The sequence below is a fragment of the Elgaria multicarinata genome, chromosome 18 (assembly GCF_023053635.1).
Source record: "Elgaria multicarinata webbii isolate HBS135686 ecotype San Diego chromosome 18, rElgMul1.1.pri, whole genome shotgun sequence".
Classification (NCBI taxonomy): domain Eukaryota; kingdom Metazoa; phylum Chordata; class Lepidosauria; order Squamata; family Anguidae; genus Elgaria; species Elgaria multicarinata.
Window position 1 is genome coordinate 5,134,534 of NC_086188.1, and position 23,489 is coordinate 5,158,022.

The 23,489-nt window shown below is 46.7% G+C and overlaps 1 protein-coding gene across 7 annotated transcripts in view; it reads right to left on the minus strand.

The window, feature by feature from the left end:
* The window catches only part of NCOR2 (nuclear receptor corepressor 2), a 298,769-nt gene that overhangs the window by 59,065 nt on the left and 216,215 nt on the right, over positions 1-23,489 (minus strand). For all 7 annotated transcript variants that reach the window (XM_063143816.1, XM_063143815.1, XM_063143819.1 and 4 more), the window contains 2 exons: positions 20,054-20,196; positions 6,878-7,031 (listed from right to left, as the gene is read on the minus strand). In XM_063143816.1, coding sequence (XP_062999886.1) covers positions 6,878-7,031; positions 20,054-20,196 — 297 coding nt within the window. The remainder of the gene's footprint in view (positions 1-6,877; positions 7,032-20,053; positions 20,197-23,489) is intronic.

Sequence of the window (23,489 nt, forward strand, 5' to 3'; positions counted from 1 at the left end):
TTCTGCTTGGAGATCCAAGTCTCCCCATTAAAAAAAATAAGGAGAGAAAAATAATTCAACATCTCCGCTTGTGCCTCAGTAAGGCAGCCCTTGTGAGGTTAAAAACAACTACACACCCTCCCATCAGGCCATCTGTGAAGAAATCCAGAGAGCCTTCCATTTATTTTATTTATTTAAAAAAAACCTGAAGTGAAAATTGAAAATTTCACTTCACTAATTGAAGTGAAGTGAAAAACAGGTCAAGGTCAGTAAGAAATTAATAAAAGACACCCCTTTCCCAAATACTTTTCAAATCCTATCAGAGAGTTTCAGGATCAGGTTAATAATTAAAAGCTCAGAACGCTCCAGAAATCTCGTGTTCTCCGAAAATGGAAACATATCTAATTACCAATAAAAAGAGAGGAGGATGTTGCAGAAAGTTTGTAGAGGACGGACATATTGTAATACTGCTGCTGTTTCTTATTTGAAACCATTTTTACCTCAGAGTGAGGTGGTAAAACCAAGCCTGAACAAGTGTCTGAGCGATTAAGACCAAAGAGAAAGTTGTTGTTAGAAAAATAAATGTACTTTAAGGAGCATGTATTTGTAACTCTCTTTAGGGTGGCAAACAGTCAATTGTTTTAATTTATTGTCATATTTTTTTTATCACTGGATGGGTCATCATTTGTGGTGTCGTTTTTTGTACTTTCCACCTCAGACGCCAACATATCTTGATCGGTATCTTTAAAATTGTCTGAAGGTGGCGGAAGCTGCTCACCGTATGACCAAAGTAGCAACACGGGCATCCCACAAGGTCCTACAAATGTCGCTATCATTCTGTAAAGACATCCCCAAAAGGGGTTTGGAGGGTTGTATGCCGATTGTTAACGGCAGGCAACTTGTTACAAAAACAACTCGCCACGCCACTGCATGGCTGCAGGTCAAGCAGCCCCTAAGTTGCAGTTTTTAATCAAATTAATCTTGCCTGAACTCTTCGAGGGCAAAGGAAAAGGTACACATATTTAAAAACAAAAAACAAAACAAGAACAAGAACAACCACAGACTAACAAGGGAGAGAGAAAAGCTAGAAACTTGACAGTCGCTTTTGCTAGACTTCCCTGTAGTGCATTTTCAACATGGCTTGGGACCACAATACCTGAGGGAACGCCTCTCCCGACATGAACCTACCCTTACACTGCGCTCAACATCTAAGGTCCTCCTCTGAGTGCCTACTCTGAGGGAAGCTCGGAGGATGGCAACAAGGGAGAGGGCCTTTTCAGTGGTGGCCCCCAATTATGGAATGATCTCCCTGGTGAGGCTCGCCGGGCGCCGACATTGTTATCTTTTCGGCGCCAGGTCAAGACTTTTCTCTTCTCCCAGGCATTTAACAGCATTTAACAACATATGCTGTTTGTTTTTTAATGGACCCCAGAACTGTTGTTGTTTCGTATACTGTTGTTGTTATATCTTTTTGATGGTTTTAAATTTTGTATACTTTTTTAATGTCCACTGTGTTTTAACTTTTGTAAACTGCTCAGAGAGCTTTGGCTATGGGGCGGTATATACATTTAATAAATAAATAAACAAACAAACCTGAAATTACTACTCTCCTCTAAACATGAAGTTTGAAACATAGACTCAGTTCAGACAACACGTTTCTCAAGGGTGGTTTTAGAACTCCACGGTGGAGTTTTACACCATCGTTGAGAAACATGTTGTCTGGCGGGAAAACGCCACACAACAGTGGAGGTTTTTTTTGGAAAACATTCCATGTTGCGCAGAGGAGAGTTCCTGCACAACCGTTGTGTTGCGCATTGTGAGGAAGGCTCCGTGGAGTTTCCATGGCATTGTGTTGACTTTTCCCACTGGCTACAGAGTTCCCTGGCAAGAGCGGCAAAAGGAACGAGTGCCACTCTTGGAGAGCCACCGGGCTTGTTTTTTTTGCAGCAGTGGCTGATGGGATACCATCAAGAGGACTGGGGAGAGAGGGGGTGAAGGAACTGTCAATTAAACATCGCGATGGATTTTACCCAACTCCACCGTAGCCCACAGTCACGCAACGGTGGAGTTAGAACACGTTGTGCGAGGCGTACCTCCTAAAAACTCAACCGTTGACTAGAGTTTTCACACTGCGTTGACTAACGTGTGGTCTGAACTGAGCTATAGGCTTTCTGTCCACTGTACACACATAGAAAAGTGGGCGTGAGACCTTCTATACACATACGAAGGGAAATGTAAAGCGGTTGAGCAGTAGAGAAAAGGAAGTTTCCTAACCTGTAAATAAATCCAAAGAGAGGTCTCCTGGCAGTCAAGGGTGAAGCGAGAAGCGAGGCCGGGGTGTGGGGGGGAATTCCACAACTTTGGTGTCACTGTGCCATGTTGCCACTCTTTGACAAAACCAAACCAACGGAACTACCCCTGTGAAACCCTGGTAGTTTTTTCTTTAAATGTTTTACACTGGCAAGGAGAAAATCCTGTGGTGCGTGTCACACAGCTGCATGTTGAGACCTTGCCATAAACACCGGCGGCCACTGGAAGCCATTTGACACCCCATACATCCACACGCCTTTTAAACCAAGTCGCCCAACTTTGGGGGCCAGTGGGCACATTTGGCATTTTGAAAGGGTGTGGTAGGCGGGCTTATAAAATGGCTGCCACGGCAGGGAAAGAGGCTTGCTCGTTCATAAAATGGCTTCCATAGAATGGCGGTGATCACAAAAGACGTACTCTCCAGAAGTGGTGAGACTCAGAAAAAAAGTAACTCGCCCAAGAACTGAAGTACAAGCCAGAGGTGAGGTCTGAGCTCCGAGACACAAAACTTAATGTTTTCAACCCAAATAAAGATTGTGCAGCACTTACGACATAAAATTGAAATCAGAAGGAGGTGAGAACCTGGAGGTGAGGAAGAGCGGTGTCTGCAGGCACACCAGTTCCCTTGGGCACCACGCCGGAGACACCAGCACGAAACATTCCCCAAAGCTGCTTAGAAGCAATTTCAGTAAACCGACCACATGGGCAAGGGCAAATTACGTAGGTTTCGCCCACAGAAAAGAACGGAACAAAATATTATTTTGAAGAAGTCTCTCGGTGTGGTCAAGGACCAAGAGGTCTCCTACGATGAAGCTGCCACAATGGCGGTCAACGAAGAACTGAGGGACTATGTGGGAACCCCCTGGAGTATGCGTGTAGGGATGGTGGGGTTGGGATTCCCGCCAAAATTCCTCTCAGTTTCCCGAATGAAGCTCGCCGCTCTGACCATGTAACTCCACTTCTGAAATCTCTTCATTGGCTTCCAATTCACTTCAGAATCCAATATAAACTTCTCCTGTTGACCTACAAAGCTTGTCACTGTCTAGCTCCTTCCTATCTCTCCTCTCTCATCTCACACTATTGCCCCGCTCGTGCTCTTCGCTCCTCTGATGCCATGTTTCTCGCCTGCCCAAGGGTCTCTACTTCCCTTGCTCGGCTTCGTCCATTTTCTTCTGCTGCCCCTTATGCCTGGAACGCTCTTCCAGAACATTTGAGAACTACAAGTTCAATCGCAGCTTTTAAAGCTCAGCTAAAAACTTTTCTTTTTCCTAAAGCTTTTAAAACTTGATTTTGTTCTGACTTTTATACTGTTAGTTTTACTCTACCCTGTGCCTGTTTGGTGCATTCTCTTCCCCTCCTTATTGTCTTATAATGATTTTATTAGAATGTAAGCCTATGCGGCAGGGTCTCGCTATTTACTGTTTTACTCTGTACAGCACCATGTACATTGATGGTGCTATATAAATAAATAAATAATAATAATAACAACTATGCAGATGCGGAGCCCGTATGTGTGATGCGCAGAGACCACGAAGAAGAACCACGATGTTGGGTCATTTAAGCATTTCCCCAAGTGCAGGAGAGCTAGGTACTGGTCCTAAATGGGCACAGAGCCAAGAGCCTGCCATACAAGAAATCAGATCAATCCCTGACCAACCGACTGCTAGGGATGGAAAATGTTCCTCAATGTTGCTGCTGTCTAAAAGGAACTGAGGAGGAAAATCAGGAGCTACGTGCCCTTTGAGCATGTGCACTAAGGTTAGGGACAAACCTCCCACCAATTTTTTTCATTTATTTATTGCATTTTTATACTGCCCAATAGCTCCCTGGGCGGTATATGTCTTTCAGATCTAGAATGCCCTGGAAGAGGCTCTATGCCGGCACAGAAACCTGTATGTGGGACGCACAGAGACCACGCAGAAGGAACTGGAATTTTTGGCACAGTGGAAGAAAAGTTTATAGTGTGTATCTTTATATATCCTTTTTGGCTCATAACAAGAAGATTTCGAATTCTGGTGAGGCGGAAACGGGACTGAGTCCCATACCCCGCCCTGGCTCTGGGCTTACATCCAAGAAAGGAACTGAATGGATGGTGGAGTGAATTTGTGTGTGCGCTTTTAAAATGGAGATTTCAACAAGTGTTGTCACAACTGGAGGGGAAACCGAGGCACAAAGCCAGAATTCTGGGCTGTGGGGAGATGACCTCATCCCATTCTGCAACATATTCAGAAACCTCCAGGTGCTAAGGGATCTGGATACAAAGTGAGGCGTTTGTAGTTTGAGGGGATTTTGGCTCAAAATATGCTAGCCGGGGCAGGGGTGGTGGTGGAGTGATGAAAATACGTTACAAAAATGGCTAGGTAGGCGGGAATTTGCCACAAATACAGATCTTGTGAAGGCAGCAAAAGTGCTTTTGGAGTCTATGTTGGACTGACTCAAAAGGGAATGGTGTCCACACAGTCTGGGCAAATCTCAAAGCATTTCACATTTTTTGGCCTCTCCAACCAAATTCCAAGCATGACTGAAGTTTATTTACTCGCCATGAAACTGTGAAGAGCAGTCCCCCACTCCTCCCCAAAACCAGACAACGAGGAAAGAATTTACAGTATTTAGGCTGGGATGGATTTAGCCAAAACCCTGCTGTGGGGAAAAATATGTACCCATCTTTGTTTTCAGATCAGGAAAAGGTCATCAGGTTTGGGGTTCGACCCGAGAATCATTTTTCCCCCCAAGGCAGCAAAGTTCCAGAGTGGGACGAATTGTTGGGTGGGAGAGAAAAGTATCTGATATTGCAAATCCATTGCAGGAGGCAGCTGATAAGGAAGGATGCAAATGAGGGAGGAACCCTGGTGTGATGAAACTGTCTCAAGGTTTTGCTGAACACACACACACACACACACACACACACCCTTGGTATTCACTATGCTGAAATGCCTTCCAAATGTCAAATGACAAACTGCTGAAGCAGAAGGCTGACCTGACATTTCTGCTCCTGTGACATTTCAGCCACCTTGTCTCAAAGGTCTATGCAGTTCGATACCCCACTACGGAGAAGACAGCCATCCCTGTGCCTTAAGTCATAAGCTGCAAAGCTCCCAATTCCACCAAACCATTCACCTCGCGGCAGACGTGCGCGCGTGACGGTGGAGTGAGGGTGTCCTTAAAAATCTGAGCCTGCTGTTACGTCCCAGTCTGAACGAGACCTGCTTTCTTCTTCTTCTTCGTCTTCTCCCACTGGGCATCTCTGAGTCATGCCTATGGCTCCGACACAGAAAATTTACCTAGAAACTGCTTTGTAATGAGTCACTTTCAACACTGACTTGAAAAGATTTCCAATTGCGTATGTCATTAGCCCTTCTCTCCATGGCCGGGGGTGGGGGGGTGGGGTTGTTAAGTTATTAAATCACTCCCACGGAAGTTAAATGGGGTGATTGTTATAAATTACATGCATTTTCCCCAAGCTTGCTGGCTCTGCTCCCAAGTGAGAAACAGCGATGGCTGACAATTTTCATTTCATCCTCTTACCCTACCCTACCCTTCACATTCTCTCTCTCTCTCTCTCTCTCTCTCTCTCTCACACACACACACACACACACACACACACACACGCACACACACTCATGCCAGCTGCTGGTCTCTATCTCTCTTTTCTCATGCCAACTGGCCCATGAAAACGACTTGCCTGGAATGGACCTAGGCCACAATACTGCACTGACTTGTAGTCCATTGGCTACAAAGGACCAAAACAAGATGCGATAATAAATGGCAGTTTTGCACTCATCTCTCCGTTTCCATCTCCGTAACATCTAATAGCGCTTCTTCGTATTGTGGCATCCCAGCGCTTCGTTATCCTCCTCCTCTGCTGCGCACCGTGCAGTGGATGCTGCCGGTGGGGGGGGGGAACCCGCAGCTCTGGGGAGTTCACAACACAGGCAAGGACTAACAGATGTTGCGGAGGGAGAAACAGGGAGCTAGACGTGCAACTGCTTTTGCCCAGGGCACCACGTCTCGTCTGGACCATGCGCAAGCAGGGTTTAGTACGGAGAGAGAGAAGAAGTCAATCAGGGAAGATGGCAAAGATATTAATGAGCAATAAACTGACTCAAGAGGCGGAGAGCAAGTCAAGACTCTCAACCGTGACAGAACACCTTTCCAGTGCCAAAGTACCCGTCTGGCACCACCCTTACTGGGAACGGTGCATGTTCACTTAAACAGCCAGGCTTTCCTGGTGGATGCCTCGTTTCCTGAAATCAAGGAACGCTCAGAAAGACTTTGCAAACAAAACACATCTCTGTGACCGAGGTCGGCTCTTTGCCGCGCTGGCCCGACCGAGGGCAGTCAAATGTCAGCTTTTCTGCATCTCTGGCACCGTGCGAAAGTCCCACCCTCGCACATCCTCAGGGTGCCGGCTTCCTCCCCTCCCTGCTGGTGACTGCTCTTGCAGACACACAGAAGCAGTGACATTTCCCGGGTTACAGAGAAAGCCTCTCACGCCATCTCCCTCAGCGGGAGACGGCTGCCGGTTGGCTTTTTCGCCTACCTCAAATGGACCACAGGCTTCAGCTTTGCCCTGAGGAAGGCACCTTACCTTCTGCCTCCTCGGCCATCTCCTCCTCGTTGCCACTGGTGCCCGACCCGTCTTGACCCATCTCCTCGTCTTCGGCTGCGGGTGGGAAGGCAGCTTCCTCGTTTTGGACGGCGGGGTTTTTCTTCTTCTTTCTCCTAGCGTTCCTTTCTTTCTCCTGGGCCAGGCAAGAAAACAAGCAGGGGTCAGTCGTGGCCAGATTACTTTCCCGTCATTGTTCCCAATATCTGTAAAGTGGGTGCTGTACCTGTGGATTTCCAGGGAATCCAAATGTGGGTGGAGAAGTCAGAGGGTAGGTGAAAGTAGGGACTCTTGCAGAAAAGTAGGGTGGGGGGGCTTGGAACGACCATTCTCGAAACTGGCAAGGGGCGGAGCGCTGTGCATGCACACTGTTGTCATGCTGCTGACAACGGAGAGCACTGTTTAGGCATGAGCCAAGGAGTGACAAGGACGGGAGTTCACTGGAGCCTAGGAGCAGCAAGGTGGCGTGGGTGGGATGGTGGGGGAGCTTGCTTTGGAGAATACACATCCTGAGGCAGGGTTTGTCCAAGTCCATCCGCACATACCCCAGCACCAGGGGTGGGAACCCTCGGGCCTGTGAGTCAAATCCAGCCTCTCCAGGGTTCCCCATGCCTCACGCCCCTTTCCTCCCGCCTCCGACCATTGGGTGGTTTTGCGCATTGTCCCTCCAGCCCAATGCTAAAATACTGAAGTGCCTCTCCTAAGGCTTCGTTGCTGGCAGTGAGAGCTTTAAGCCACAATGCGGTTTTATCTTTTGATATTTTTGGCCTTGCCTGTTTGCCTTTGGGCCTACCCGCTACTGGAACGGAGCCCACAGGAGCTTCTCGGAAACTGAACGGAGCCTTTGGGCTGAAAGAGGCTCCTTCCCCACCTTGGGTTTTAAGCTGTCACGAGGAATGCCCCATTGAAGCGATTAAGGCTGTGCCAGAGGAGGGAGGGGAACAGACACACGCACACTACAACTGCCTATAGCATTTTTAACGCACACACCGCTTTAACATCCTTACACCAAATTCTTGGGATTCAACCTGTGGCATCTCCAGCTAAACCAAAGGGATCGGGTGGTAAGAAAGTTCTCTCTCTGCCCAGAGAGACTATGGAAAGAAAGAGCCACAGAACAGACAATCTGGGACAGACAGACAAATGGCCTGTCCTGGTAGAAGGCATTTCCTACATTTCACAGTACTGAAATGGTAGGTGCTAAATATTCCCATTATACAGATGGAGAAATGAAACCCAACTGTGTTTTTCTCCCAACCTGTGCTAGGGCAGGCCCAGCCAGATTTTCGACAGGCGAATTTGCTTAATAATTCCACTACACTTCAGGATATGCGTTGTCCAGTTTAGTTCAATTTTATTGCTTATAACCACTCAATATTTTATATATCTGGCCAGGCTGACTGTATCTCAGAGTAGCCAGAAAATGTGCAAAATTCTTAACATAGGCACTGTAAGCTATTGTCCTGAGCAGGCCATGGTTATCTTTCTGGGTGGTTCATGGTCAAACGGCTGTGGTTTGTTAGCAGGGCCATGTTCATACATCACGACAACCTGGAATTCACCAAACCATGAGTTAAATAAACCATGGATTACATTATGCATGAACCAGGCCACTGTTATCTCCGTGCTGGGAAACACTTGTGCAGACTGCTAAAGGCATAGGAGTCAGTACTCATAAAAAGTGCCCCTCCCCCTGACAATTGCCAATGCCTGCTTAACCGAGACATTCTCCCTTTCAAACCAAAATGGAAACATTACCTTCATGAAGATATTGAATGTCAAGAACAGGAAAATTGCTGCAACTAATCTTGGTAACAGCTAATACCAAGATAAAAACAGTTTCCTTTCGTTTAATAACCATTTTGACAAAATGTATTTCAAGGTCTAAAGCATTATTAGGGACGGAGCGGAAGGCTTTTGCAGGAGTACAAAAGACACACGTACCAAGTCAAACATTAATGACCTAACCGGCACGGGTCAAAGGCAGCTTTACCTTTTAAAATACACGGGGAGTGGTGATTGGGAAAGCATCAGGGGCCTAGTTCTGGTTATTTCACAGGAGGGAAATGGTGTTTTAAATGCACACTGCACCTTTTCATAACTGAAGGGGGTACAGTGTCCAAGCCTACTATGTGTCCAAGCCTGCAACAGAGTACGGCAGGTCTTGAAGTTGGGCTTGATGGCAGGGATTTAGGTTGTGTTCAGGGGGATCATGGGCCAAGCTTGCTCATGGGTCAAAGCCAGCTTCCCCTGAATCACTTGCCCTCCAGACCTGTTGGACTACAACTCCCATCATCTCCATGGGTGTCGGAATGGCTGACTGCTAGAAACAAGTTGCTGAACTAGATGGGCCTAGTTTGTATGTGTTTTAGCAAGGCTCTTCTAATGCCTTGACTTGCAGATAGGCTCAGGGGCTTTGGTTCCTATTATTTATTTAAAAGCGAATAAATCAATTTTTTGTTTAAAGTCATCTCCAGCTCAACCAAGGCCCTCGGGCGAGTTTCCATCTTTCAGTTTTCTCCACCCACCTGTAAAATGGGTATAATAATGACTCATCAAAGGAGTACTGTTGCAAAGGTGAATGAGGTGATAGCTACAAAGAGCTCTGTTAACAGCAACACCAAGTACTAATAGTCGCTGTACGCAGGCCTTTATGAAACACCTGATGGGATAGGTCAGGGAGATGGGGACGACGCCTTTCAAAGATCTGCTCAGTCTGGGTTGTAAGAACAGAGTCTCAGCTCTGATGCTGTTTTCCCACCATCGCTGCCTAAATAAATACAACTAGTAGGAACCTGCCCATTGCCTTCTGCGTCTGCCTCCATGCGCACAACAACGAATGACATACTTGGGCATGTTCAATGCCAATAATGAAAGGATGCAAAAGGTCTGACAGAAACACTGACCTGGCCACCTGATCACAGAGAATTGTTATGGTTTCCTATCAACAGCTACTTGTCCGGATGGTTAAGTGCCACCACTAGTATCAGAGGCAGTGGGCCTGTATGCACTAAGTGTTGGGGAACATGGGTAGGAGGGTGATGTTGCACCATGTCTTGCTTGAGGTTCCCTGGTTGACAGCTGGTTGGCCACTGTGTGAAGAGAATGCTGGACTAGATGGACCCTTGGTCTGATCCAGCTTGGCTCTTCTTATGTTCTTACCACCCCACCCCACCCCACCCAAAAACCACCTTCAGGCAGACCAAAGAGTTTCCTCTTCCCCACTCCAGGCATGACAATGAAAGGCTGCTTGTTTCTGATCCAGTCCTTATCAAATACATTAAGGCAACACAACTTTTTCTGAGAAAAGATGTGGGAAGACTCTCTACATCAGGGAGAGTTTAGACAAAACAGTGCCTGGATTGTGTGTCTTTGCTAACGGTCTATTCTACAAGCACCAAAGTGTTTCTTCTGAATTCATTCCTCCTGTCTGGCAAAGGTAGCCCACAAGGTCTCGATCTCATCAACTCAGGCACACAAACAGAGGGGATGGGGGGAACCAAGCTCTCGTCCAGTTAGGGATGATGGACAAGCGAAACTTGAGCTCCCCGAAGTTCTGCAAAAATCCACTGCGAAGCTCATTTTGTCTGTATTAGACTGCAAGCTTTTTTCTTCTGTTCATGTAAAAACTTGTGTGTATTTTGTGCTCATTTTTCCAAATAGGCACATCCATTGTGTGTGCATCTTTGAAATGTACGCTTCTTTTCCCATTGATGAAAGCGTTGTTGTGCATATCTGCCCAAAGCATGCATTTTTTCCATGTGCATTTTTTCATGTGCATTTTTTACACATGCTGTCGAATGCATTTGGAGGGGTGGGCGGGGTGGGCGGGTTTCCACACATCACGTTGCAAACTTGGAAATCTACAAACTGCAACCGCAGAGTGTGTTCAAGTCAATGTTCGGTCCAGGAGGTGCTTAGATTCCAAAGGGAAATTGGTGGGTGTGGCAGCTGTACATTAATCCGAAATAAATCCGTTCCTCAAATTAAAATCGTCCTAAAAAGCACACACATCAAACTGGGGGGAAAATTGCAAAGAAGACAACGTTGTGTGGCATCATCCCACACAATTGTTGTAATATCTCTTGGCCTAATCTACCTCACAGGGTTGTTGTGAGAATAAAAGTTTGGCGGGAACCATGCACATGGTCCGAGCTCCTTGGAGAAGGGGGCAGGAAGGATATAAATGGAATGAAAGAAATAATGGTAAATTGCAACCGGAAAAAACGCAGGAAATTAGAGATGTCTTCAAAGACAAAGGTGTTTCGCACCCCTATTTTAATGACGCAAAGCTGGGAACAGAAACTGCTTCAATGAAGTAATAAAACAAACTGAAAACAACAAAATGAAAAGGAAACAAGAAAACCATTTTAAGTAACCCAAATAAAACAAAAACGAACGACAAACGAAAGGACAGAAGTCACCAGTAAAACAGCAGCAACGGCAGAATGTAGACTGTTTGGGGATTTGTTTCAAATGCGAAGTGGTATATAAATATTGCAAATAAATAAATATGGGGCTGACTCCCTTGTGCGGTGTGGGCTTTAACATAGATATGATCAGGGCACTGGTTGCATTTCCAACATCTCTACATGTGCCAACTGCAGAGTTGAAAAGGACATCCAGAGCTAGTTCTGGCACTACGGGACAGGCAAAATTGCTCCCTGCACCATTCTGGTCATGGCTGAATCCAAATCATACAGAAGGGTCCAATGCAGTATTAAAAGGAGTTCTGAAAAACCCATAAAACCTGCTCCCTAGGACGGCTCTTGAGTTCCACATCACCCATTAGCGTGTTGGATGGTCCTTGGGCCAAGAAATTCTGCAGGGTGGGGGGAGTTGTTGTGGGGTTTTTTAAACAAGAAGTCAAATTTCAAAAGGATTCTAAAAGCATGGTTTCGGTTAATTGCAAACATTTCTTGTCATGCCTAGCGCCACTCAACCGAGGTTCGAAGACCTTAAAAAGAAATGATTTGGTTCTCTATCTACGGCACTTTCCCCAGCCTGGTGCCCCCAAAGATGAGTTGGACTACAACTTCCATCATCCCCAGCCACTGAGCCCAATGCTCATGATGGCTGGGCATGATGGGACTTGTAGCCCAACAAATCTGCAGGGTACAAGATTGAGGAAGGCTGATCTAGATTGTTTTTTCATTGGGCACTTTCTTACCAAAAAAAAAAGAGAATATTCTGTGATGTTATAATGTGGGCTGCATATAATCTTAATATTTACATTTTATGACACCTTGTTTGAATTACACTTTGGAACGGTTTTCTAGTCCTAAGACTACGTGGCATTCAAAGTATTAAACATGACAAGAAATTGGGAACGTGCTTGCAAATGAACAGCGTCTTTTGAAGCTGGCTGTTCGTTCGCTTTCCGTTTCGGTCAATTCCACAGTATGCTTTCTTTTGCCTCGATTCCCCATGCGTCGGAGGCGACTTCACTTTGCCTCAATGACCCTTCTGCGAAATGGGAACGACCGCAGCCCAGTCTCACAGGCCGGTTGCGAGGAAAAACAAAACGGAAAGAAGAAAAAGAAAGGGGGGGGAAAAAAAAGCCCGAACAAACAATTCTAAAGCCCTTTGGCATGTCAGGCGTGTCGCTTCCACTTCGGAGGAAAGCCTTGCTGGACTTGAACTCCTGCCAGGGACACAATTTCCATAAGTGCTCATTATCAGCGATAGAAACAGCCCATCGCTGGGGCACTGGATGATGCTAATGCCAGCGCCGCGACGCTTTCGTTACTATGGCAAAGTGGTCTTGGCCTTGCTGCGTCTTACTCGCGTTTTGCGTGACTCATGCGAACTGACGGAGCAAGAGATTAGGCCGGGGGAGTCGGCTTTGGAGCGAGCCTTCCAACAATGCACTGCTCTCGGTTGACAGATGTTCTCCCGGAATGGCTCCTGCTGCGGTGCAGTTGGGAGGAGGCGAGGGGGAAAAGAGACCGCCATCCGATTAAAAGTCACCGTGTAATCCATGCGCCCGGTACGGGGAGCGTTGCTGCGGTGCAGCCGGAATCCTACAACCGCAGTTCTCAAACTGTGAGAAGTGGACGGCTCTTGGGTTCTCTCCTCAATATTAAATAACCCATGAATTGGTGGGCTCATGCGGAACCAGTGAGCACAGTGCCTCCTGCCCACTTGCCACTTCTGCTTTGCTCCTTTCCAGGGTTGTTAGTTATGATGACCAAACAACAGCCATGGGTTCAAGCTCTGGGTTGTATAATGCTCAACAACCCTGTGTGCTGGGATTGGATGTCACGACTAACAACCCAGGAATGGGTGATTTTGGAAAATGGAGGCAAAGTAGAAGTGGTGAGCATGCCGACAGCAGCTTGCTTTTGCTCGTCCCTGACAATCCATGGGTTAAACAACCCATGGTTTTGTCATTACGTCAAAACACCACTGGATCCCAATCTAGCCTCTTTCTCTCCCCGCCCCCTATCAAAGACCTCCCAGGATTACCTGCAATACCGAATTGCTTCCCGGCAGAAAACTCCAAGTGGGCAGGGGTTTGCAGAAGCTCTAACCTCCAAAAGCCACCCTTCAAGAGGAACAATGCAGGTTATAATCCTGGATGTGTACTGCACCGCAAGGTTCTCCCTCTACGTTTAGAAAAGCGACCGGCTAGAGAGAACACAGGCCTCTCTATGCAGCGCAAGGACTCCAGCCGGAGGGGAGACAACCCATTCTCTGTGCGGGAGGACTCCAGTGCCCTCCTGGTGCTCCGTTTTAACCGGCACAGAGTCTCTCCAGGTGAGGTTTATTTTTTCTTTAAACAAAAGGACAGGCCCTTAAAAGCTATAAGCTAAACGTTCGGAGCATGTGGGGGGAAGCTGTGGAAACAGACAGGCTGTCTTATGCCGGGAGAGAGAAACAGGAAGCTCGCAGAGGTAGGGCTGTGAAGCCAGATGCTCCTTTTGGCTGCTGATCAAACGCTTTCGCTGGGAACAGGAGACACAGTCCCTCTGTCACAAGACAGGGCGCCTCTCCCCCCCACCTGGAAAGAAGGGCCTGGCTTTCACCGTTTCTTCTTTAATAGCAGAAAAACCAACAGTGCAGCTTCAGCATCAAGCAATCTGGCCCTGCGCATCCAAAGGATCACCTTCCCCCAATGTAGCGTAGTGGGCAGAATATGTTGGATCTTCTGCTGTTTTTAAAATTCTCGTTACGAATTACATTTATATCCCGTCTCCCCTCCAAGGGCCTCAAAATGGTGTACGTGTTTCTCCCCCATTTTATCCTCATAACAACTCTGTGAAGTAGAGTCTAAAGATCGCCCAGTTGAGCATCATGGAGAAAGGGAGATTTGAACCTGGGTCCACACAGTCCTCTTCTGACACGTTAACTGCTCCAATGCACTGGCTATATTAGGGAGACTTGGGTTCAAATCCCTGCTCAGCCATGAAGACCACTGCGTGATCTTGGACCAGTTTTCTTCTTTCAAACTAACCTATCTCACCATATTACTCTGAGAAGAAAGCTGGGATGGGACACACCCACATCCACACAAGCACCACATTTGCCATTTTGTGCTATTTGGAAAAAAGGCAGGATAAAAATGTCATAAATAAAAACATCTCCCTGGTCATTAAGAGAAGCACAGAAAGCTAACCTTTCAGGGAGAGAGGAGTCTCAGCCACTTCTTCCTACCATGCTGGGGTTCTACGTGCGAGATATTTTTTTGTATGGAGGATGCATGCAACTGGTGGGCTGCTTTTATCACGTGAGTGCTCCACAAAGAATCACAGAGTTGGAAGGGGCCATTGAGGCCATCAAGCCCAACCCCCTGCTCAGGAAAGGAATCCAGGTTAAAGCAATCCTGACAAACAGCTGGTCGGTCTCTGCTTGAATACCTCCAGGGTCGGAGAGCAGGTTGTGGCCTTCTATTACGTGACAACCCTTTAGATACTTGAAGAGTGCTATTACATCTCCTCTCCCCTCAGTCTTTTCTTTCCAAGGCTAAACATACCCAATTCCTTCAATCTTTCTTCGTAGGACTTAGTTTCTCATGCCCTGCTCATTTCTGCTGCCCTTCTCTGAACATATTCCAATTTATTCGAATCCTTCTTAAAGTGCGGTGGCCAGAACTGGACACAGTATTTGAGGCGAGGTCTGACCAGCAGAGAGTAGAGAGGAACTCTTACTTCCTGTGATTTTTGAAACTGTACATCCATTGATGCAACCTAGAATTGCCTTTGCCTTTTTTGCAGCCACATTACACTGCTGACTCATTCAGCTAGACGTTGACTGCAACTCCAAGATCCTTTTCACATGTACTATCGCCAAGCCAGATATCCTCCATCTTATACCTGTGCATTTAATTTCTTTTTCTTAAAAACGTTGCACTTGTCTCATAGAATCATAGAATAGTAGAGTTGGAAGGGCCTACAAGGCCATTGATTCCAACCCCCTGCTCAATGAAGGAATCCACCTTAAAGCATCCCTGACAGATGGTTTTCCAGCTGCCTCTTGAATGCCTCTAGTGTGGGAGAGCCCACAACCTCCCTAGGTAAACTGGTTCCATTGTCGTACTGCTCTAACAGTCAGGAAGTTTTTCCTGATGTCCAGCCGGAATCTGGCTTCCTGTAACTTGAGCCTGTTATTCTGTGTCCTGCACTCTGGGAGGATCGAGAAGAGATCCTGGCCCTCCTCTGTGTGACAACCTTTTAAGTATTTGAAGAGTGCTATCAAGTCTCCCCTCAATCTACTCTTCTCCAGCTTAAACATGCCCAGTTGTTCCAGTCTCTCCTCATAGGGCTTTGTTTCCAGACCCCTGATCATCCTGGTTGCCCTCCTCTGAACACGCTCCAGCTTGTCTGTGTCCTTCTTGAATTGTGGAGCCCAGAACTTGCATGTCTCGGTTGACTTTTATTGTTATTTTCTGCCCAGTTTTCTAACCTATCAAGATCTGTTTGAATTTCGTTTCTGCCTTCCAAGATATTCGCATGCCACCCAATTCTATGTCATCTGCAAATCTGATAAGCATTCTCCCCCCACTACTTCCTCCAAGTCATTACTAAAAATGTGGAAAACATTGCAGTTGGCTTCCTGCCTTTCACCATAACTGATCAGGTGGATACTAAGCAGCAGTCTAAATCCTGCTGTTCAACACCTCCGCAATTTGGCTACCCCATTTGAGTGTGCGCACACATGCACTCAAAGGAGCACATCTTTAGGAAAACAGTATGCTAGATTAACCACAGCTTTTGTCTGTCCCCTATGTATTCAGCTTTATGGCATCTGTTGTTGCCAACAAACAATAGCAAATTAAAAAAGGGAAAAAGAACAACAACCCGAAACAGCTGAGCATTCATTGTCCTTATGCAAAAAAACCAAAACTCCCTCAGCTTCAAGTTGTTCACCCAAAGAAAATTATCAATCCAGGCTAATGACATAAACTAGAGAGACGGAGACGCTGAACAATTAGCATGAAGGACTCTAGATGCTACATCCGAGAAGCGGATGCTAGGGAAATTAATTGGCGCTACAGGGGGAGAAAACATACATGCAAGTAAGACTTCTGAAATGCAAACATGATGGGGGAAATTACAGTGACGGGCCCCAAACCAATGATATCGCTGAATGGTGCTCCATGACGTGATTTCAAGATTTTCGTGAGTAAAATGGAAAATCAAATGGAAGGAAGGGTTGTACAATAACTATATTGTACAATGCAGTTACAAAACTATATTGTAACACATTCAAGGATTTTGGGGTTGTGGTGAGGAAAGAAGCTGCTGACAGATTGGCTGAGCTACTCTGATGTCACAGAAAGATGGAGCAGGCAGAGGCGGGTTCTGACTGCTACTGGCTAAACTACTCAAGTTCTTGATTGGGGCTGGGAAGGACTTACAAAAGGATAGGGGTAGAACAGGGATGGGGAACCTTCCCCACCCCCCCACGTTGCTGGACTACAAGTCCCATCATCATTGGCCATGCTGGCTTCAGCTGATGGGAGTTGGGAGTCGAACACCATATGGACGGTTTGTCACCCTTGGAGTAGAATCAATGGAGGCTTAGGAAAGCAGAAGGTCAAGAGAAGCACGCTGGGCCTAGGAAAAGTGGACAAGGTGTGACCTAGAAGAGCAAGGGGGATCTTGATTTCTCCTTTCTCATAACATTAGAACCCCAGGACAAACAGTGAATCTGATCGGCCTCAGGTTCAGGCCAGACCAAACGAAGTACTACTTCATGCAGTGCATAGTTAACGTTCGGAATTCGCCGCCACAAGACGTGACGGCCACTAGCTTAGATAACTTTGAAAGGGGTTTACGCCAATTCATGGATGAGGACATGATGGCTATATGTTGCCTCCAGGACCAGAAGTAGCGCCATGCCACTGGATACCAGTTACTGTGGGAGGGGGCTTATTGAACTCATCTTCTGCCCGTGGGCTTCTCACAGGCATCTGCTTGGCCACCGTGAGAAGCAGGATGCTGCTGAACCCAGGTGGGCATTTGGTCTGATCCAGCAGGGCTCTTCTTAGGAAGAGAAAGTCACGTGAGGAACCAGAAAAGAAGGGATACAGAGAGGAAATGGACGGAGGGGAGAAACGCACACGACAAGAAAAGTACAAAGCTGATAAACGCTGAATCTCAAAGACTGAGTTGAAACAACTGGTCCATTTTTTAGCTGCAGGCTGCTTACATTCATCTAATGGGAACAGGGGCGGAAGGTACCCTTTTTGTGTTCCTTTCTATTCTTCATGAAGCATCTTTGTTGTTGTTGTTGTTGATGATGATGTTGTTGTTCTCTCTACAGACTGCTCCTTCACCCCCATTCATTAAAACACTCGCAGTCGCAATCTTAGAGGCAGATCTGTAAAACTTACATCCATGGCCTCTCTTATCCTGACTCCTGAGGATCCCCCCTAAAAATCTGAGGAGGAGATCAAATTCCTGGCGGGACTAATGGGCTCTTTGCTCATGCGCTTGTCAGCACGCTGGAGAGATTCCGGCATTCGGCCACGCTCGGTGGCGTTTTCAAAGTGCCCCCTGGGCTAGGTGGGGGAATTCTATTAGCACTGAAGACCAGGACCCCCGCGATGCTTTTCCAAATGAAATAATAATAATTGCAGCGCTCGGCAGTTCCAGGGCAGCCCGCTGCGCCTCCAAAGTGCTTGCAGAGCGCTAGCAAATTCTAGCCACACTGGGCTCTAATCTACACAAACGCGATGCTACTACGCAGAAGGGGAGAAACGGATCACGGTACTGTGGGCAAACTCCACCTGGCACAGGAGCGTCGCCTCTTGCCAAAATTTTGTCCGACAAGGATCAGATCTCAGGCTGGAACGACATGTATGATCAATTCCCAACACAGTGGCCCCACGGCAGTAGTCCCCATACAGCTAAGATTTCACCTTTAAAAGTGGCCTAAACGTATTTTTTAAAATAAGCGAACAGCTGAGTGGTAGAGCAGCTGCTTTGCATTCAGAAGACCCTGCTTCAATCTTCAGCAACTCCAGGTATGGCTGGGAAAGAACCTAAGGATATAAGAAGAGCCCTGCTGGATCAGACCAAGGGTCCATCCAGTCCAGCACTCTGTTCACACAGTGGCCGACCAGCCGTCGGCCAGGGATGAACAAGCAGGACATGGTGCAACAGCACCCTCCCGCCCATGTTCCCCAGCAACTGGTGCACACAGGCTTACTGCCCTGCATACTGGAGATAACACACAACCATCAGGGCTAGTAGCCATGGATAGCCTTCGCCTCCGGGACCTTGCCTGAAACCCCAGACAGCGGCTGCCAGTCCGTGTTGACTATACTAAGCTAGACTGAAAGGTCTGATCCGTATAAGGCAGCTTCCTACGTTCCTGTCCCGCCTTTACATTACGTTGGGCAAAGTCCGTGCCGTCATTGTGTTTCTCCCCTCCTGCACGCGTCAGGTGCCGTGCGAACTGAGTTAAAATACCTCCATTGAGTGTTCCTTTGGTGCCCAGGGACAAGACAGTTATGGGAGAGATTGAGGGGGTCGGGTGCTGTTGGTCATTCCCCCAGAAGACCACAAAATTTTCTGGCAGCACTAGGAGAGCAGTGCCGGTGGAGAGGCCTTTGCTTTGCCCCCTCTGCTGCATCCTTTCTCCTCATCTCTCCCTACCGGCATCCTGTCTTTCCCCCCTCCCTCTTCCTTCCCTAGGCTATGCCCCGTTCCTCACTGGCATGGTTTTAATCTGCTTCTTTCCCTGCCTTGCCCCCTCCAATCCTCCTTTGATCCCATCTTGATAAGGTTCGGCCCAGAGGTGGAAGGGAAAGGACATCAGCTACCCGCCTTTCCCCTCTGCCCTAGAGCCTTTAACAGCAGCTCGGCGCATAAACAGATAAGGCAGGCGCCCTTTCGCCTAGAACTTCACTCCATGCCATTTATAGCTTCACCTGCTTTGTTTCTGGGCGCCAGGTAAGGCTGTTGTTAAAGGGCACAGGAGCAGGACGGGTTTTAATTTGTGTGAACCGGCTATTGGGTGGAATAAAAATGTAATAAATAAATAAATAAGAGAAGGTGGAAACCTTCACGAGAGAGGCTCACCGTTTCCGAAAAGGGGGAAGGCTCAACAACCACGACAGATAAAAGTAGCTCAACCCAGTAGCATCCAAAGGGCAAGGTGCCCCAAGACATCCAGGTCAATATCGCCTGGGGCACCCAAAAATAACTGAAGTTGTCATCACCAGCTCACTTTGCCACCTTAGGAGTGAGAGTGTGGCCTTCACTTAGTACAGGCTTCAGATGAAAATGCTTTGAATGGCAAGAAAGACCTCTCTCTCTCTCACACACACACACACACACGCAACACACACACTGTGTGTGAACGCTTGCTAGGGTCCAGAAATACATTCACTCTGCTCAAGAAATCAACTGCCTGTGTGTGCATCCCACACACAGCTGCACACTTCGACAACGCTGCAAAATGACAAATACTTCCTCTTTGCTCTCAACTGCAGCTTAGAAACACCTTGACACAGAGCTCTACTCTAAGGGCTGCTTCATGCATTCAATTTCTTTTTTTAAAACAAGAGCGCTTAAGACAAACCTAAAAATATAAAACCGTGACTACGACGGATCCGTGCTTTGAAAAACGTGCACATTGTGCAGGTTCAAACGTTGTGAGGGTGTCCCCCCAAATACCAGAGGCTTCCCCTGCAAGGCCGAGACTTACCATTTTCAGTTTGTGCTGCTGTAGGATCTCATCCAGATTCTGTCTTTTCTTGTAGTTGAAGTAGAAATTTTTACACTGTGAGACGCTCTTGGATCCCACCATTCTGGCAATGGCTGACCAGTTGCGCCCATGTTCAAGAAGACCTGTAGATCACAGAGATACATACAACGGGTCAGAGGGTTTGAACCAGATATTGAGCTAAGTAGTTGGGGCCTGGAGAAGAGCTTGGGAACTATTGTTTTTGAGGAAAGTGGCGAAAAGGCATCTATGGCCAGCGGATTGTAAGAGACTGGGACCTGTTCTATCTCCTTCCAATAACTTAGGAAAGGAGGACACTTGAAAGGTTCTTTAAAGACAGGTCTGCCTGTACACAACATTTCGGTTGAGAATATCAGCTGAAAATCTTCAAAACGTTATCACATTTCTAGCCCCCAAGGCTGCAAAGATGGGTGTAAAGCATGTGGTCAACACTTACTGCAACCTCAGAAGCTATAAAGGCAATTGGCTGAAAATATCAAGCGGGCAATACCTTGTGTAGGTCCATAGGACTCTTCCTATGACTAGTAAAAGCAGTATAAGGGTGCGGAAACGAAGAGGAATATACGAAAATGGCAAGGGAACTTTCCCCAAAGTTCTTCACGCCGATGACATCTTCTGTCATTTCAGAGGGGTTGTTCCCCATTGTAGCCCACTCTTCCCTGAGGATCACGGCCACGGGTGGAAGTTTTAGGCTGACGGAAGAGCCTGTGAACTCCGCCTACTTTGACTCCCTGAGGGACCAGAGCTGGCGAAAGCTGCGTAAGGGAGCGGTTATGGGAAGGAACGGGTCCACACATGCTTCACACACTCCAGATAAAAATGCAAGTCAATGCAACTCAAGAGAAAGCACTCAAAAACAAAAAAGCTGGTTACAAATCCTATACCAAAGTAAACTTTGCTAGCGATTTATTTTTTTTAATGTCATGCCCTTTGCCCACCCTCACCCCCAGACAACCCCCCTTTCCCCAGGGTAGTTGACCTTCTAAGAGAGTAATAAAAAGACCAACTCTAAAGAGGGAAAACACAATCAATACGTTACAAAGTTCAGATGCTAGAAAGGTATTATCTAACTTCCTAAATGCTTGAAGTGACTGAGCCTGGCGGGCCTCCCTAGGAAGTGAGGTGTGTTGGGATTGTGCCACTACTGAAAAGGCCCTGCATGCTTGTAGATGACAATTTGAACTTAATATGCAGAAGAATCTGTGATGCTGCTTATACCAGGACAGACTATTCGCACGTCTAGCTCAGATCAGAATGGTCTACTACGACAATGAGTGGTTCTCTTACCTGATTCGTTTAATTTGCGATGCAAGGGGTTGAATTGGGCACCTTCTGCATACAAAGCAATGTGTTCTATCACTGAACTATGGTCCCTTTCACAAGTCACCTGGTCCATCCAGCCCAGTATTCTCTTCTCTGACTAGCAGTGGGTCTCGGAATTTCAGTGCGCAAAGCATGTGCTCTGGCACCAAACCATTGATTGATTGATTTGATTTGTACCAAATCTATCAAAAATGGTCCTCAAGGTGGCTTATGGTCTTTTCCTTGAGAGGTTTATGCAGGAGGAGGTATAGACCTGGGACTATAGACACATTTGTCGCCTTAGAAACAGATGTGAGGACCTCACGAATTGTAAAAAAGAGAAGGTTAGTGTGATCAGAAGGGGAAGATGGTTGTGTCTATCTCCAGTATTCGAGGCAAAATAACCCTGTGTACACCAGTTGCTGGGTAACATGGGTGGGAGGGTGCTGTTGCACTATGTCCTGCTTGTTCATCCCTGGCTGGTTGGCCACTGTGTGAACAGAGTACTGGACTAGATGGACCCTTGGTCTGATCCAGCATCAGGGCTCTTCTGATGTTCTTATGATGGCTGATTACAGTGCTGGTTCACTCTGTTGACAGTGAAACTCCTTCAGACACCTGAAACTAAGCCTATCTTTTCTACTAAGTGCACAAACTGTTAGGAAATAGACTGGGGTAACCCCCTACCTCTGCTCTAAAGGGGAACCCCATGCACTGGAAAAAACCCTGGAATACCAGCCAACATCTGTAGACATAGAATCATAGAATAGTAGAGTTGGAAGGCGCCTATAAGGCCATCGAGTCCAACCCCCTCCATGCAGCTCATCCGTTGAGTCAGAAGCTTGGCACTTGTGACAGAAATTAGTCTCCCCATAGATGTCGATATACAGAACGGATTGAGTGCAGACTTAGTCATATTTACAGTAGGCCCAGTGAAAGCAACGGCACTTAAGTTCGCCACTAATGTAAATCCCACTGATTTCAATGGGCGCACTTGAAGTATGACTAAGTCTGGATTCAATCCATAATGTCTGCATTTGGTCTCTGCTGTCAAGAAGTGAGCAGACACACAGAGGGATTTACTACTCACTTTCTGCAAAAAAACTAACTAACAAACAAACAAAACCCAATTCAAAGCAACTTACGATGCAAATGAAATGCTAAAATTAAAAATGTGTCCGCAACAATAAAACGGCGAAAATGCTATGTGATAAAATCATTAAACTAACATGCAGGAGAAGCAGTAAAACTGGTATAAAACCCAGCAGGAAGCCCAAGATAAGATCCACTGTAAAATTTAAAATGCACCCGAAATGAAATTACTCACCCAGCTGGGGATGCCTTTTAAGCTGCACTAAAAAAAGGGTTTCCTTGACTTTATGGGGGGGGGGAAAATAGCGCAAAGGTTGAAGAGATGAGAAAACCACTCTAGGAAGTGAGCGGGGTTCCACAAAGTGGCCTGACTCAGAATAAGGCAGCTCAATACATTTCTCCATTACACTCATGACAAAAAATGACCATCATGGTTTTAAATTTTGTATATTTCTTTTTAACGTTCACTGTTTTTAACTTTGGTAAACCGCCCAGAGAGCTTCGGCTGTGGGGTGGTATATAAATGTAATTAATAATAATAATAATAATAATAATAATAATAATAATAATAATAATAATAATAATTTGTTGCCTGCTTCAACCCTGGCCCTGGTCTCTGACTGGCTGGTATGGATTATGGACAGGGCAGACATATCTGCTTAAAAAGACCTGGGTCCCACAGCCAGGCTAAAACACCTGGGAGAGAAGACTGGAGATCTAAAATGCTCAGCCATGCCTGGGTACTTTTCTACAGGGCCATTCATCTTAGCAAGCAACATTGGAGAGTCTATTATTTATTCATTACATTGATATCCTACTTTTTGTCTCAGGTGCTGAAAGGCAACATACCTCGGGACTCCCAGGTAATCTCCCACCTGGAAACTGACCGGAGTCATGCCTGCTAAGGGCGCAGACCTATGCATGTTTAAACAGAAAAAGAGCCCGACGACTCCAGCCACACCACCACGTTGTAGGGCTCTTTCCTGTCTAACCATGCACAGGA